Genomic DNA, 17,638 nt, shown 5'->3' with positions numbered 1-17,638 from the left:
TCTCTGAAGCCTGCGACCTGGAGGCTTCATGTGCATGATAAAACTTTGGTCCCCACAACCTTTTTTTTTTTCTGGGATGGGGTCTCACTCTGCCTCCTAAATTCAAGACTTCAGCCTCTCAAGTAGCTGGGATGACAGGGGTATGCCACCATTCCTGGATAACTTTTGCATTTTTAGTAGAGATGGGATTTCACTGTCTTGGCCAGTCTGGTCTCAAACTCCTGAGTCTCCACAACCTCTTATCACAACCCAGACATTCCTTTCTATTGATCCCAGGTCTGTGGATAAACTCAACCAATTGTCAATCCAAAAATTTTAAAATCTACTGATAGATAAACTCAAGTTCTTCCTCAAATAAAGCATACCCTGTCTCCCTGTTCTTTGAATTTTAAAAGGCCTAACCCACGGATGCCCTAACCTGTCAGGGTGTGCCTAGACATGCCCAGGCATGTCTTAGCTTATAGCATATACCCCTTTCCTTATTTAGACATGTTATTGCTTTCCTAGCTCTTTAGCAAGCGACTTCCTCCCTCCCTTTGCTCTCCATTGTCTTTACCAGTTTAGGATAGTTTTAAGCTCTTAGCCAATTGGGGTTTAGCTTAGACTGTGAGGTCCAGCTCCAGCCAATGGAGACTGGACACATGGTCGAAGCCTCATGCATTAGGGATAAAAAGTTCCCCTCTCCTTTGTTCATGGTGCTCTTGTGGCGAGCAGGTTCACAGGTGGCACCCTTCTGCGTAGGTAAAATTGTCTTGCTGAGAACTTCTTTGAGTGCTCGTTTTCTTTGCACCTTCAAACTTTTACTTCTAACATCCACCTATAAGCTGGAACCCCCAACCCCCAAAGTTGTCCTCCCTTTCGAGACCAAAGCAATGTATTTCTTAAGTGTATTTGACTGTTGTCTCATGCCTCCCTAAAATGTAGAAAACCAACCTGCACCCCAGCCACCTTGGGTGCATGTTCTCAGGACCTCCTGAGGGCTGTGTCATGGGCCATGGTCATTTATATTTGGCTCAGAATAAATCTCTTCAAATATTTTACAGGGTTTGACTCTTTTTTGTCAACCAAAGTGTAAGGCAATTTCAAATATTTTTTCCTCTTAAAATCAAACTACTGCTTAGCACTTTATTTTCTAAACAACCATTCAGAATTGAAGGTAAACAAAATCTATAGTTTAAGTGTACTTTGCATATATTAAAGGATCACAAAATAGTTTAATGGGTTTTCATTTTTATTAAAGTTATTCACAATTCCTACTTCAAGATATTCCACAACATAAGAAAAGGAATATTATAGCTACTTGTAGGCAGTACCAGTTGAATTAATGCAAATTTTTGAAATATGATTTAAATATTTTTCATAAGACAGGCATTTAATAAAATATGTGAATTTCTTATACTATATTACCAAAGGTAAAGACTCCCTGACAGTTTCTTCTGTATAAAAATCCAAGACGAATCTGATCGAGTAAAGAGCAGAATGAATATTAGGACTTTTGAGAACTAGTAACCTAATCCATATTGCTCAATGAAACATTAAGCTGCAGAGGAAACATTACAATGTAATGTAATAAAAGAAATAGCACCTTTGAAAAACCAAGTTATAAAGTAAACTTTTGCAACAATATTCTACAAATCTCTATGTGAAAAATAAACTACAAATCTCTGTGAAAAAACTACAAATCTCTATGTGAAAAATATCTGTAAAGGAGGTTACCACCACAAAATCAAGTGATTTTTAAAAGTGTAATGTTACATGTTGATTGTTAAATGGAAACAATACAGAACATTTAAAGCAAAAATTAGAACTAGATATCCCAAGGACAAAAAAAAAAAAAAAAAGTTTATTTTCTTTTAAAATCACATATTTACTATTTTCTCAAAAACTGGGTAGTAAATCAACATTTCTGAATAAAAGAAGGACATTTTTTAAAGGCCCTACTTACAAATTAAGGCATTAAAGTATCTCTAGCGTATCTTTTTTATTAAATACAAAGACAGGAACTTTATTACAAGACATTTTGCTGTTCAGTGGAATTCAGAATGAGATAAGTCTGTTTTTAGATCATACCCCAAAATATTTAGCTACCTAAGTACCACAAGTGGATTATCCTAACAATTGTTACAAGACAATTCCACATTGTAGAGAAGATTTTCTCAACCAAAGTTCTGAGTACAGCCTCATCATCATCATCATTATTTTTCAGAGACAGGGTCTTGCTCTGTCACCCAGGCTTAACTGCAGTTGTACCATCATAGCTCACTATAACCTGGAATTCCTGGGCTCAAGTGATCCTCCCACCTCAGCCTCCCAAGTAGCTGGAACTATAGTCATGTGTCACCATGCCTGGTTAATTTTTTTTGTATATACATATATATTTTTAAGAGATGGGGTCTTGCTGTGTTGCTGGTCTTGAACTCCTGAGCTCAAATGATCCTCCTGCCTCAGCTTTCCAAGGTGCTGGGATTACAGGTGTGAGCCACCACTCCCAGCCTGAATACAGCATTGTAATCAGATGTCCTGTTATTTTTTTAACAGTGGGGCAAATACTTATGCTCTTCCTAACCTCTTAAAACCTTCACAGTTGAAAAGCTTGTCTTTAAGTGGCTAATTTAAATAAAAATAGATTTTTTTAGCGGTATAAATAATTTCAACTGCCTAGAAATATTTCCAAGGAATATTTTCCAACTGTGACACATCCACTTGAATTCATGTGTGTGTTTTTACGCTGTTATTTTACCTACATCAAAAGTCTAATTTTAGCAAATTATATCCACGCTTCCAAAAATTGTGATTAATCATAACTTTGCCTTGTTTCCTGAAAAAATAGATTGTGGGTTCAAAAACACCAATACATTATTAACAAGTTGTTAACAAATTTGCATTTACTTTCATTTATAAATATCACATAAATATCACTGGCAGGTATAATAGTAAATCATTAAACTAATTTCTAAATATTGATTTTAAAAGCTTTGAGCATGTTTAAAAAAAAATTAGTAGAAGTTTTTTTTCCCCCAGGTAATACACCTAATTATTTTCTTAGTAATCAACACCTACCCAAGAGTTATTGATATTTGCACAGTTCTTGTGAAAAATAGATCTGGCATAAGAGGAACACAAATATTGGCAAATACCACATGTCTCAAGTTATATTTTAAGAAACCATACAATCCATGATATTTCACAAAGTTGTTTATTCTTGTTATTAAAATTTGGACTCAAGTAAATCCTGGTTATTCTGGAAAAAGCACCTTGTTTGCAGGGATCATTTAATCATCCTTTTCTACAATCACCTCTCCATGAAGCACCTTTCTTCTTTGACGTAACATGTGAAAATAGAGTTGTGGAAACACTTCGTTGAAAAAGAAAACAAAGAAAATGTTTTAAAATCATTTATACTTGAAACCTGTTAAATATGGCAATGTTAGAGAGTAAATACATTCCATACCACTGCTGTTCCCTGGATATTTACAGACCTCAGGAGTGTAAGGGTGCAAATGGTGGGGTACAGTGGCTCATGCCTGTAATCCCAGCACTTTGGGAGGCGGAGGTGGGCACATCACCTGAGGTTGGGAGTTCAAGTCCAGCCTGACTAACATGGAGAAACCCCGTCTCTACTAAAAATATGAAAAATCAGCTGGGCATGGTGCTGCATGCTTGTAATCCCAGGTACTCGGGAGGCTGAGGCAGAAGAATCACTTGAGCCTGGGAGGCGGAGGTTGCAGTAAACCAAGATCGCACCATTGCACTCCAGTCTGGGCAACAAGAGCAAAACTCTGACTCAAATAAAAGAGTGCAAATGGAGGCTACATACCACATGTCTAAATATTATAATGCTGTAATTGTTGGGGCTTTGTTTTTATTTTTGCTTTTTTTTTTTTTTTTTTTTTTTTTTCTTTTTTTTTTTTTTTTTTTTTTTTTTTTCTGAGACAGAGTCTTGCTCTATTTCCCAGGCTAGAGTGCAGTGGCATGATGTCAGCTCACTGCAACCTCTGCTTCTGGTTTCAAGCGATTCTCCTGCCTCAACCTCCCGAGTAGCTGGGATTACAGGCACATGCTACCACGCCTGGTTAATTTTTGTATTTTTAGTAGAGATGGAGTTTCACCATGTAGGTCAGGCTGGTCTTGAACTCCTGGCCTCAAGTGATCTGCCTGCCTTGACCTCCCAAAGTGCCGGGATTACAGGCGTGAGCCACTGTACCTGGCCTACTTTTGCTTGTTTTTTAACAAACTTAAATACCTTTTTAAAAAATACCTTCATAATGACATGGAAGACCATGTTTGAATTTAGAATTCTGAACTCTCTGGAATGCTGTGCCAGAACATTCCAGCACAGGGAAAACGGGTCCACCCAACTTCCTCTTCTCCATTCTCTTGGCCTTATCCTGTACCGCAAGGGGTCTCCTGTACATGTGTGTAGAGACCCTGGTGCATACATCTAAGCTTCATCCATACTGCTCACAAATAACTACCCCCCAGCTATCCTGTTTACTCAGGGATGCATATACTGATACATGGTTAACCCTCAGGACAATGATCAAGGAAGAAGCCTAGTCAGGGCCCAGATGCATGCTCATTGCCATCTGGATAGCAAATTCCATGGTCTCAGGGGTGGCTGGGTGCCGTGGCTCATGTCTGCAATCCCAGCACTTTGGGAGGCCAAGGTGGGCAGATAACGAGGTCAGAAGATCGAGACCACCCTGGCTAACGCAGTGAAACCCCGTCTCTACTAAAAATACCAAAAATTAGCCAGGCATGGTGGCATGCGCCTGTAGTCCCAGCTACTCAGGAGGCTGAGGCAGGAGAATTGCTTGAACCTGGGAGGTGGAGGTTGCAGTGAGCCAAGATCACACCACTGCAGTCCAGCCTGGGGGACAGAGCAAGACTCTATCTCAAAAGAAAAAAGGCAGTGGGCTGCTGTGTGAAGTGACAGTGAGGGGCTACAACAAGGTCCTCTAAATGGGGCCTAAAGCAGAAGCTCTTTCTGGCTGGGTATAAAGGTATTTAGTCTATTACATAATAAACGCATGAATATATATGTTATTAGGTCAGTTGGACAAATTGTCATCTGCTCAGTCAAATTTGAAGAATATTTTGAACCAATTTGAGCCAGTGTTTCAAATCACAGTATAAATGTTGGTGGATAAACAAATCCATATCAGCTATAAACAATACCAGTGTAAAAATATTTCTGAATATAATGAGAATAATCAAACCAATGAACCTTATCACACAACAAGCTTTGAATATTCTGCTTAGGCAACTTTGGGTAAAAATTTCTTTGTAGAACTTAGCTCAAACAGAGCCAAAATGTATAACAGGTTTTATTTCTTTTTATTTAGGTACTTCCTAACTTCAGAAAGGTAACCATTATATTATATATCTAGGGGCCTAAATTTATTCAGGTCATAATTACTTAAACTCACTGAGCAGTTATTTTAAATATTTTCAAAAAATTCTGAGTAGCTGAACAGAAGGTATGGGCTTGAGTTCAAACTCTGGCTTTATTCACCATATTCATCAGCTAGTGATTTTTTTTTTTTTTTTTTTTGAGATGGAGTCTCACTCATGGCGCTGAGGCTGGACTGGAGTGCAGTGGCACAATCTCGGCTCACTGCAACCTCTGCCTCCCCAGTTTGATTCTCTTGCATCAGCCTCCCAAGTAGCTGGGACTCCAGGTGCCCACCACCACGTCTGGCTAATTTTTGTATTTGTAGTGGAGATAGGGTTTCACCATGTTGGCCAGGCTGGTCTTGAACTCCTGACCTCAAGTGATCCACCCACCTTGGCCTTCCAAAGTGCTGGGATTACAGGTGTAAACCACCATGCCCAGCCGCCAGCCAGTGATTTTTAAGCAACTCACTTAACCTCTTTCATCTTAATGTAAATGAGAAATTATACTGCTACTTTTGAGTCCTAAATACTCAAAAAGTAGTTTTAATTAGCAAAGGATTTAATAAGCGAAGAAAAATTAGTTGATCTACTACTAACATCAAGAATGCAGGGGGAGGAGGGAATTAAAAAAAAAAAAAATTCAGTGAAAAACACATCCCAGGCCGAGTGATCTTCTGGCCAGTGGAACTCAGCAGCTGGCAGCATGGTGAACTGGGAAGCTGCTACTTGTACAGGCCAGAGTCTGCATCTCCCAGGACACCTGTAAAAGGTGCTTCAGGTCCTCTGTTTCCATGGAGTTGCCTCAGAGGCCATGAGGAAGAGAATAACCCACTGCTTGAACCTGTAACTGTCAGACACCTAAGCAAGCTCTGGTTCTGCTCAAGGCATGCTACCATTAGCCACTGGGAAAAGTGAGGGATGTGAACCAAGAGAGTAGGCTTCCCCTCCTTAGCTCTCTTGAACTGGCCCAGGTAGAAAATCAGATACAGAATCGGGTTGAAATGGTAGAAGATGAGGGGAAAACACATCTTTCACCACTAAGTAAATTCTGATTTTGGGAAAGATGCAAGTTAAAGGCATTGGCCAGAGGCGGTGGCTCACACCTGTAATCCCAGCACTTTGGGAGGCCGAGGTGGGCAGATCCCTTGAGGTCAGGAGTTTGAGACCAGCCTGGCCAATATGGTGAAACCTCATCTCTACTAAAAATACAGGAATTAGGTGGGCATTGTGGCAGGTGCCTGTAATCCCATGAACCCAGGAGGCGGAGATTGCAGTAAGCCAAGATCACACCACTGCACTCCAGCGTGGGCAAAAGAACCAGACTCGGTCTCAGAAAAACAAAAAAAGTTGGATACCTCAAGAGGCCAGCCAAGTTTTATGTTCATCCCCTTTAGATGAAATAGTTTATATCACATCAGTGTAGGTTTTAGAGCTATCAATATTTGACCTAAAAATATATCACTGTTAGCAATTTTTTTTTTGACAGAGTTTCGCTCTTTTGGCCCAGGTTGGAATGTAATGGTGCTATCTCAGCTCACTGCAACCTCTGACTCTTGGGTTCAGGTGATTCTTCTGCCTCAGCACCCACTACCATGCCCAGCTAGTTTTTGTGTTTTTAGTAGAGATGGAGTTTTGCCATGTTGGTCAGGCTGGTCTCGAACTCCTGACCTCAGGTGATCCACCCAAAGTGGATCATCTCCCAAACTGCTGGGATGACAGGAGTGAGCCACTGAGCCCGGCCTCACTATTAGCACTTAAATGGAGTAAAGCCTCACCAATTCATTGTAACTACTGAAAGGTGATGAGAAATTAGTGAAGAGGCTGAGTTATTCAAAATCCTTTAAGAAAAGTGGCTTTATTGTTTTCAAGTACACAGAGCAACACAAATAAGACTCAAACCTACTCCTAGATGATTTTTCCAAGTATATGCTTAATGAATAAATAGAAATGCTCTGAAATTTTCTTGGATAGATTGTTTATACTCAGATATACAATTCTAAATGCTTGTAAAAAGCGCACTAATGCTTTAAACATGATTTATTTTTATCTTTCTTTAAAAACATCATACTAAGCTGATGTTTAAATGATTTTGAGACAGCAATCATCCATGCATTAACTTGCTTGCCTTATTTATTTATTTATTTTGAGACGGAGTCTCGCTCTGTTGCCCAGGCTGGAGTTCAGTGGCACGATCTCAGCTCACTACCACCTCCGCCTCCCGGCTTCAAGTGATTCTCCTACTTCAGCCTCCTGAGTAGCTGGGATTACAGGCCTACTACAGGATTACCACGCCTGGCTCATTTTTGTGTTTTTAGGAGACGGTGTTTCACCATGTTGGTCAGGCTGGTCACGAACTCCTGACCTCAAGTGATCTGCCCATTTCAGCCTCCCAAAGTGCCAGAATTACGGGTGTGAGCCACTGCGCCTGGCCTACTTGCCTTTATTCTCATAGCTAGTGAAATGTCTTTTGCCTCACTCTCCCTTCAATTTTCCCAAATTATCAGTAAATATGGGACTAAACTGAAGTTTTAATGTATTTGTAAGCAATTATTTCTAGTTATTTCCCCTTGCTTATTATGCTTTCCTTCCAAAAATTTCCACATTCTACGTCAAATCAAAGTACTAACAAGTATATACTTACATGGTATATATGAGGTCATAGTTATAAGAAGAAAGTAATAGTAGTCAAAAGAGACATTGTATTTGTTAGGAAGTCTTATTGAAAACATTCCCGTTTTCTTCACATACGGCAAGGCGGCATATATTGTAAGAAGTTCACCAGCAACTCCGACAGGATATAAGATGATAAAAAAATTGTATCTGGAGAAAGAAAAACCTCAGAGAATTATTTTTCTACAATAGTTATTAGACTTTACATTGCAGATCTATTGCTACTACTAAATTTAAACTTCAAAATTTTCTTTTCTTTACAATAACTTCACATAAAGTTAATATTTCTATTTTAATGATTTGCTTATTATCACCTAATAACAGTTTCCTGTTTAAAAGGCAAGGTCTTTGTAATAAAATAGTATCAACTAATTTTAGAGTACCAAAATAATTTTATACATTACAAAATGTATATGTAGTTTTATTTGTTTTTGTTTTGCGACGGAGTTTGCTCTTGTCACCAAGGCTGGAGTGCAGTGGCGCAATCTCGGTTCACTGCAACCTCTACCTCCTGGGTTCAAGCAATTCTCCTGCCTCAGTCTCCCAAGTAGCTGGGATTACAGGCGTGCACCACCATGCCCAACTCATTTTTGTATTTTTAATAGAGATGGAGTTTGACCATGTTGGCCAGGCTAGTCTCAAACTCCTGACTTCAGGTGATCCACCTGCCTCAGCCTCCCAAAGTGCTGGGATTACAGATGTGAGCCACCGCACCTGGCCTCTGTAGTTTAAAAAAATGTAGTGTAATGGTAACTTCTTTGGTTCATAGAATCACAAATGACTGCTTTTGCCCCTGGCAGCTAATAATTTACTGATCAAATGCTGCATTTAAAAAGATCAGTGATTATCCTAAATTTTATATCTGAACCTTGAAATTACCAAGGTAGTTATTTTTAAGAGGCATTTGAAAAAGTCTTTGTGGTTACTAATGAGAAGCAATTATTGCAGAAAACTGATAATATCACCTAAAGCATGAGTAGCTACTAATAAGTATATTATATTGTTTAAAACTGCTCCCATAACAAAACAAGTTCACAAGTTACTTCCTGAATTCCCACATTAAAGGAGTAGTTGGCTTGTTTAAAATAGAGCTCAGAAAGTTCAACTCTAAATCCAAAGTCACCATGTGTTCATTCGGTCTGTGGCAAGGTCTGCAACACACAGGAAGCCAGGCATCATGTATACTTTTAATTAGGAAACACTCTGTTCTACTGGCTGGTCTCCAGTAAGAGGGGCCTAAAGGATCCAAGATGACAACATTTCTTCATTAAAGAAAATCATGGCCAGGTGCGGTGGCTCATGCCTGTAATCCCAGCACTTTGGAAGGCCGAGGAAGCTGGATCACAAGGTCAGAAGTTCAAGACCAGCCTAGCCAAGATGGTGAAACCCCATCTCTTGTAAAAATACAAAAATTAGCCAGATGCAGTAGCAGGTGCCTGTAATCCCAGCTACTCAGGAGGTTGAGGCAGGAGAACAGCTTGAATCCAGAGGTTGCAGGTTGCAGTGAGCTGAGATTCTGCCATTGCACTCCAATCTGGGTAACAGAGTGAGACTCCATCTCAAAAAAAAGAAAAAGAAAAAAGAAAATCATTTTTCTCCAAGTTGTTCACAATGTAACAGTTACCACAGAAAATTAAGGTCAAAAGGCCAGAGTGCAAGACCAGCCTGGACAACATAGTGAGACTCCGTCTCTAACAACAACAGCAAAAAATTAGCCCAGCACAGTAGTGCATGCCTGTGGCCCCAGCTACTCAAGAGGCTGAGGCAGGAGGATTGCTTGAGTCCAGGAGGTCAAGGGGGCTGTTAGCCAAGATCACACCACTGTACTCCAGCCTGGGTGATACCACAAGACCCTGTCTCAAAAAAATTAAATTAAAAAAAAAAAAGTTTTTAATTTAAAACCAAAGATCAACATTTTGATGGAAAAAGAAATCAAATTAATCTGTATTTTATTTAATCACTTTGATGGCATTAAGAAATATCTATGAAGAAAAGTCAAAGTTGTCAGTATTGAAGAAGTTTGGAGACAAATTAAAAATCACCTTATTCCTGTGTGTCAGGGATATGCGAAGATAAAAGATGGGGAGGAGGGCAGAATTATTTGCCGAAACACATGAGATGTTCAAGAAAGAAGAATGATTCCTTCACTGTATCTGTTTATCCCTTCCTGGCCTTGCTTTCTTACTAGTCTGGTGTAGTTTTTTGTGTATTATTTAAATCAGTCCTTTCCTATACCTCAATTTTTTAAATCACATAACTGGACATTTTATATACCTGTCTCAATAAAATATCCAAACTGATTAAGTGGCTTTCAAATGATTTTTTTTGGCAGAATTGTTCTTTTAACAGAAGAAAAAACTATCACTCCTACTATAAGCTAGTTGAAAGTCTTTTTTTTTTTTTTTTTTTAAAGATGGGGTTTCACCATGATGACCAGGCTGGTCTTGAACACCTGACCTCAGGTGATCCACCCACCTTGGCCTCCCAAAGTGCTAGGATTACAGGCGTGAGCCACCGCGCCCGGCTGAAAGTCTTAAAGGCAGTGAAAATGTCTAATGAAATGGGAACAAATTATATAATTTATTTGACTTTACTTGCACTTCAAAAACATTGCATGTCACTAACTCTCTAAGTTCTGAAGGCAGTGTGGGAGATTTAACTATGGATAGAACACATTAAAAAAAAAAAGATACAATGCATCTTTGAAGGTTCCCAATTCCTGTCTAAAATTGTTTTGAAGGGAGTGCATTTTCTAAATCAAAATGGAAATCAATATGAAAAACATAACTTACTATACAATTACCTATTCTAAGGACTTTTCCAAGAACTCTTGTAACACATAAATAGAATCAAAGTATATTCAAACTGTAACAATAGGCCAAACTACTTATAAATAAGAAGCTATTTCTAAAGTGAAGCTTTATTTGAGAACAACAGCTTCAACATCTGAACATAAATACAAATATTATCTTATGTTACTTAATGGGATTGGGAACTATATTTAGATGGCTGGGATTTTTTGAGACCTTTTGGACATGTAATTATTTATGATTAGTATCCACTGATATATTATGCAAAACATGATTTCAAAGCTGAAACATTGTGTGACTTGTTTAACATTAAGGCAATAGAAAAACACTTTCTTTTTTTGAGACAGAGTCTCACTCTGTAGCCCAAGCTGGAGTGCAGTGGCATGATCTCAGCTCACTGCAACCTCTGCCTCCTGGTTCAAGCAATTCTCCTGCCTCAGCCTCCCAAGTAACTGAGATTACAGGCACATGTGACTAATTTTTGTATTTTTTAGTAGAGATGGGGTTTCACCATGTTAGCCAGGCTGGTCTCAAATTCCTGACCCCAAGTGATCCGCCTGCCTCAGCTGCCCAAAGGGTTGGGATTACAGGCATGACCACCACACCGAGCCTGCAATGGATAAGCAGTTTCTAAAAAGGAAACTTCAGTGTACGATGGCAGAGTTTTTAACTTTTTCAGACACTCAAGACATGCAAATGCATTGCAAAAGGCAGACACACAAAGCCATCAAGAGTAACATGCCTGACCTCAGGAAAATGTGCAGTGTACATTCCACTATATTCTTCAGACAAATTTTGTAAATTCAGCACATGAAAAGAGACTTTACCATGAGTTAGTATTTTCAAAGGTGCCAGAGGTCCAGAACATTGTCATGCAAAATGATATTCATGTGTTCTAGGATTACAGTCCAGCTACATTCAAAACTTCGAACCTTTTAAAAAGCCCAGTCACTAAAGCTAAATACGTTTTCATGTACAGTAAGATTAAAACCAAACAAATCCATATAATTGGTAGTGCAACCTTCTTATGACAGGATACTTAAGCTCAAATTATAAAGTATTTCATCATATGCAAAGTGGTAAGCCACAAGTGCCTAAAAAAGAACTAGAGAACATTAAAAAGTCTAAACGAATAGGTGACACAGCCAGGTGCGGTGGCTCACACCTGTAATCCTAGCATTTAGGGAGGCTGAGTTGGGTGAATCACTTGAGCTCAGGAGTTCAAGACCAGCCTGGGCAACATAGTGAAACCCCATCTCTACAAAAAATACAAAAATTAGCCGAGTGTGGTGGCCTGCGCCTGTACTCCCAGGTACTTGGGAGGCTGAGGCAGGAGAATTGCCTGAGCCCAGGCAGTGGATATTGAAGTGAGTCAAGATCGTGCCACTGCACTCCAGCCAGGGTGACAGAATGAGATCGTGTCTCAAAAACAAACAAACAAACAAAAAAAAACCATAAAACACAATTCACGGTGATTATCCTTGGGTAGAGAGAATAAAAGTAATTTAAAAGTAGTTTTCCTTCTTTTAGGTTTATATATTCTCATTTATTAGATTCAAATATGGGTAATACATGAGATTAAAAAGGAGCAATTGACCAGGCATGGTGGTTCACACCTATAATCCCAGCATTTATCACCACCTGACATATCACATATATATTAGTTTATGTTTGTCTTCATCCTAAGACAATTTGTTTTGTTTATACCTGCATCTCAGGCATGCAGTAGGCACATACCATTTGTTATTGCTGTTGCTACTATAAGTACAATATAAAGAACAGAATGAACAAATCTGTACTGATTTGTGATTTGTTCTCCACAGAGCCATTTTGCTTTTATAATAACTTTCTAAAATATCACTTGCTCAAAGAATTCCAACTTCAAAAGGAACAGATATCTTTTGCTTTAAAAACTGTTGCTTTAAAAAATTTATATTTGAAGGCTTTCAAATACAAAATTTGTCCACATTCCAAATAATACAATTTTAAGTAAGTGTGACTTTTTAAAATATCTCTGCAACTTAAAGAAAAAAGCCAGTTGTATTGTCTAAATGACATAAACTGTGGCTGCTAGACTGACTATTAATTTACATCACAGACCAAAAAAACAGTATTTTTGGCATTGCTTATTTAAGCTAATTCCAACAATGTATATTGTGCATTCCAAAAAAAATGAATGACCAATTCTGACATTAAGGATACAACAATAATTTGTCTTGCATTGATTTCACTCAAAATATACATTAATATGATTACTCTCTGATCATTAAGCTTTTAGAATACAAATCATAACTTGTATAATTATTAGTTATACCAGCTAATATCCAAAGCAACAGCATTGTGGCATCGTGGGGCTGAAACACAAATTTTAATTCTCTGGTGTTAGCTCCGCACACAAAATCAGCATGCACAGGACAGTGAGAAACTAAACTGCAAGACATCGCCACCTGGCCCATTTAATGAAGTATGGCAAGTGATCAAGAAGGCTGAATGTGTAGAAGGAATAGCGAGTGATCTCTGTCACCGTCCACGCGACCAGAAAAAGCACCACACTCTCCTCATTCTGGATCTGCAGAATTACAGAGAAATCCACAGTGTTGTTCAACCTTGAACTTCTTTTTCAATGAAGGTACTTTCTTTACTTATGTATTGCCTTTTATTTAGAATGGAATGCTAGGGTTAGACAAATGCAATACAGAAAACTTAATGCAGTCACCATTAACGTAATTAATTGTGAACGTGGAACTTAAATATGTCCTGTGCACAGGAATAGTTGACTATCGACTGGTTTTTCTTCCCTCATCCTTCACTTCAGGCAATACCGCTATCACCTGAGGACAAAAGTTACCCTGATGAAACCTAAATGAGAACAATCTGACCTTCCTACTTCTATTAATCACTGAATCACACCTGTTCTACTGTAAGACCAATGCTTGAATTGCTTACTCATGTTTACCCCTTTTACCACTATTTTAATTTAGAGTTTTATCATCTCTCATGTGGACTACTGTAACTGTCTCCTAAATGGTCTTTCCTCTCTTTATTCTTCACATGAATGCAAGTTTTCCTTTAAAAAATAAGTTTAAAAAGCAAATCAATAAAAAACAAATTGGAATCAGCTAAGTGCTGTGATTTAAAAGTTTCACCGGTCCCACACTACTTAGCAGAATAAAAGGAGGAGCCCTAATACCTGGGCACCATATTCAAAGCTGTTTACAATCTCTGCTTGGAAATCTCTCTAACTTCATCGACAATTACTCAACCCTCCTACCTACTTCTCTGTCTGGTAACACTAGATTTTGTTATTTCCAGATTGTGCTCTGAACGTGTGCAATTTTACACATGCTATTCCCTCTCATTAGAACGTTACTCTCTTATTCCATGACAAATCGTTTCTCATCTTTCAAGATTCAACTAAAACGTCTCACCCTCTAGAAAACTGTCCCCAACCCTCTTGTCTCACCCTGAGCAGTTATTTGTTCACCACCCCCCTTTTTTTTTTTTTTGGAGGTAGAGTCTTGCTCTTCACCCAGGCTGGCATGCAGTGGCACGATCTTGGCTCACTGCAAACTTAACCTCCCAGGTCAAAAGATTCTCATGCCTCAGCCTCCGTAGTAGCTGGGATTACACACCTGGCTAATTTTTATATTTTTAGTAGAGACAGGGTTTCACCGTGTTGGCCAAGCTGGCCTCGAACTCCAGATCTCAAGTAATCCACCTGCCTTGACCTCCCAAAGTGGTGGGATTACAGGCATGAGCCACCATGCCCGGCCCACCACCCTCCCTCTATGGCACTTTGTTCATATCTGTATTGCGGCATTGGCCGATCTGTACTAAAAGCTGTCTGGCTCACTCTTTTACAAGTCAGCACTCAACATCTATATCACTCCTTAAGGAGAGCCCTCTTCCACTCCCTATGTCAGACTAAGTCCCTAGGTATAGGGCAAAGCATATTAGGCTCTAGCTTCAAAACAATTAACACTTACATAATTAAATATTTGTTTAGCTTCCTTCCCAACTATAGGCTCCATCAGGTGAGAAGCATGTTTGTATTATCAACAGCCATATCCCAGCACACTGTCGGGCACAGACGAGGTACACAGTTAGCCTCTGTGCATGATTGGATGTCAGGTGTCCCCCACTTCCAAACAGCCAGTACCCTTGACAGCTAGTATTGCCTTGTTCTTTTTCTTTTTTTTTTTTTAGACAGAGTCTTGCTCTGTCACCCAGGCTGGAGTGCAGTGATGTGATCTGGGCTCCTTGCAACCTCCACCTCCTGGGTTCAAGTGATTCTCCTGCCTCAGCCTCCCCAGTAGCTAGGACTATGGGTGCATACCACCACACCTGGCTAATTTTTATATTTTTAGTAGATACTGGGTTTCACCATGTTGGCCAGGCTGGTCTCAAACTCCTGACCTCAAGTGATCTGGCTCAGCCTCCCAAAGTGCTGGGTTACAGGTGTGAGCCACTGTGCCCGGCCCACCTTATCCATTTCTTTAAATTTAGAAATTTGCACAGCACCAGGTGTACAGAATGCATTCAATAATATTTGTTGAATTAATTAAGAAGTGCTGAATAGATACCAGTGGGAAACTATTGTCAGCAAAAAATAAATCGGAACATTGAGGCAGAGATCCTCTGGAGGATAAACGGGGCAGATGGGTCCTGTTTTCTCTTTGGAACTTGCCATTCTCAAGCCTCCCTTTACCTCCTTCTCTTTAGTGTCAAGTTAAGGTTTCTTTCTTCTTCATTCTTCAGACTCGCTGTGGTCCTGAGGTCGTATTCCCTCACTGCCTGGAGGAGTTTCTCTTCTAGTCTGTTAATGCTGCCCTTCTGCTTTTAAACTAGTAGGCAAAGTTAATTAATAGTTTGCCTCTCCTGCACTGCTGTCTGCACTATCTGCATGGCAGTCGCTGGTTAGGGAACAGGTAAATCATGCAACTCGAGTGAAAGATACTAGTCAAGAGGGCTCAAGTATAAAGGACAGGAGGTCAGTGAGGTGTCCCCACACAGACAGGAGGTCGGTAAGGCATCTGAGAAATGGAAAGGAGGCCAGAGATCTGTCCTCAAGTAAACAGGGGGCTCTAAAGGCTGTCAAGAAGGTCAGAAGAATTGACATGGGAAATGTTTCTGTCATGAGTTTTTGTTTGTTTGTTTTTGTTTTTGAGACGGAGTCTTTCTGTAACCCAGGCTGGAGTGCAGTAGTGCAATCTTGGCTCACTGCACCTTCCCCCTCCCAGGTTCAAGCGATTCTTCTGCCTCAGCCTCCCGAGTAGCTGAGACTACAGGCGCCCACCACCATGCCCAGCTAATTTTTGTATTTTTAGATAGAGACAGGGTTTCACCATGTTGGCCAGGCTGTTCTCAAACTCCTGACCTCAGGTGATCCACCCACACTGGCCTCCCAAAGTGCTGGGATTACAGGTGTGAGCCACTGTGCCTGGCTAAAAATAATAAATTTTATACTGACAACTTAAATTACATACCCAAAGAGGACAACTTGGATTGATACAAAAAAACTTCTATAGAAAATAACAGTTTCTGCCAGTTATTTGACAGATTCTGAATACTAATTTCAAAAACTGGAAAATATCAAAGGAGAATCTATTACAGATAGAAGATGCCAATGTTTGGTTTTGCTTGTATTTGGAAGTCATTCTGCTGAAGCACAAAATCAAGGCACAATACTTAAAATTCAAACTCAACTCCTTTTTGTACAATGGTTACACTTCCTGAAATATATCAATGTCCATATTTTAGATTCCTGTTAATGGAAAGCTTTCCTCCAGGCTCAAGTAGACAACATGTTTGCATCACTTACTGGTTTTATACTGTGAGTAATGAGCCACACCATAAAGATTCTTGAACTCACTTGGACCCCAGTCACAAGCACAGAAGTAGGTACAATTCCTTAAAAAGAAAAACAAATCAACTATTGCCCTAAAGGCAATTTATAATAAAAGTATAAAATTAAAGCAAAAACTCACCAATTAAACAGTGAATTATCTGTAAGCAAATAAAAAAAATCATTATGTCAGTAATAGAAAACATTAAGCAAACCGCTATCAACATTGGTATTAAGCAAATCCATAGGTGGTATGTAACCAACAAAATCATGTTGAAATGCGCAACAAAAAAACATTCACATAAATATTACAGTAATAGAAACACAGCATGATGGAAAACTTACCTCAAGCAAGGCAAATGTCTGGAAAAATTTAAGGGTCTTCTGAATACTTTTATATAAACCTCTGTGTGTTCCTTTTTCCATATAAAAGCGTACCATGGCAATAGCTAGAACCAACCACCTAGAAGAAACAAAAATATTTTATAAAGTTCTTTCAAACTAACACTGATTTATGTGTTTACAGCAGCATTATTCAAAATAGTGAAAAGGTGAAAGCAACCCAAGTGTCCATCAGTGACTGAATGGATACATGAAATGGGGTCTATACAGACAATGAAATATTAGCCTTAAAGGGGAAAGAAATTCTGGCCGGGCACCCTGGCTCACACCTGTAATCCTAGCACTTTGTGAGGTTGCGGTGGAGGGATCACAAGGTCAGGAGTTCGAGACCAGCCTGACCAACACGGTGAAACTGCCTCTCTACTAAAAATAAAAAAATTAGCCTGGTGTGGTGATGCACATCTGTAATCCCAGCTACTCAGGAGGCTGAGGCAGGAGAATCACTTGAACCTGGGTGGTGGAGGCTGCAGTAAGCCGAGATCACACTATTGCACTCCAGTCTGGGTGACAGAGA

General features: G+C 39.4%; 1 protein-coding gene across 1 annotated transcript in view; it reads right to left on the bottom strand.

The window, feature by feature from the left end:
- Nucleotides 1-2,875: 2,875 nt before the first annotated feature.
- HACD1 (3-hydroxyacyl-CoA dehydratase 1) overlaps nucleotides 2,876-17,638 on the bottom strand; it is a 27,681-nt gene continuing 12,918 nt past the window's right edge. The window contains exons 2-7 of the mRNA XM_017529772.2: nucleotides 17,068-17,185; nucleotides 16,865-16,883; nucleotides 16,699-16,787; nucleotides 13,325-13,446; nucleotides 8,039-8,217; nucleotides 2,876-3,355 (exon numbers count right to left, since the gene is read on the bottom strand). Of these exons, the coding sequence (XP_017385261.1) occupies nucleotides 3,273-3,355; nucleotides 8,039-8,217; nucleotides 13,325-13,446; nucleotides 16,699-16,787; nucleotides 16,865-16,883; nucleotides 17,068-17,185 (610 nt within the window). The 3' untranslated portion in view covers nucleotides 2,876-3,272. The remainder of the gene's footprint in view (nucleotides 3,356-8,038; nucleotides 8,218-13,324; nucleotides 13,447-16,698; nucleotides 16,788-16,864; nucleotides 16,884-17,067; nucleotides 17,186-17,638) is intronic.

The sequence above is a fragment of the Cebus imitator genome, unplaced genomic scaffold, assembly GCF_001604975.1.
Source record: "Cebus imitator isolate Cc_AM_T3 unplaced genomic scaffold, Cebus_imitator-1.0 Scaffold61, whole genome shotgun sequence".
NCBI classification, from domain to species: domain Eukaryota; kingdom Metazoa; phylum Chordata; class Mammalia; order Primates; family Cebidae; genus Cebus; species Cebus imitator.
Note: the sequence above shows the minus strand (reverse complement) of the source record. Positions and strands in the feature narration are given on the sequence as shown.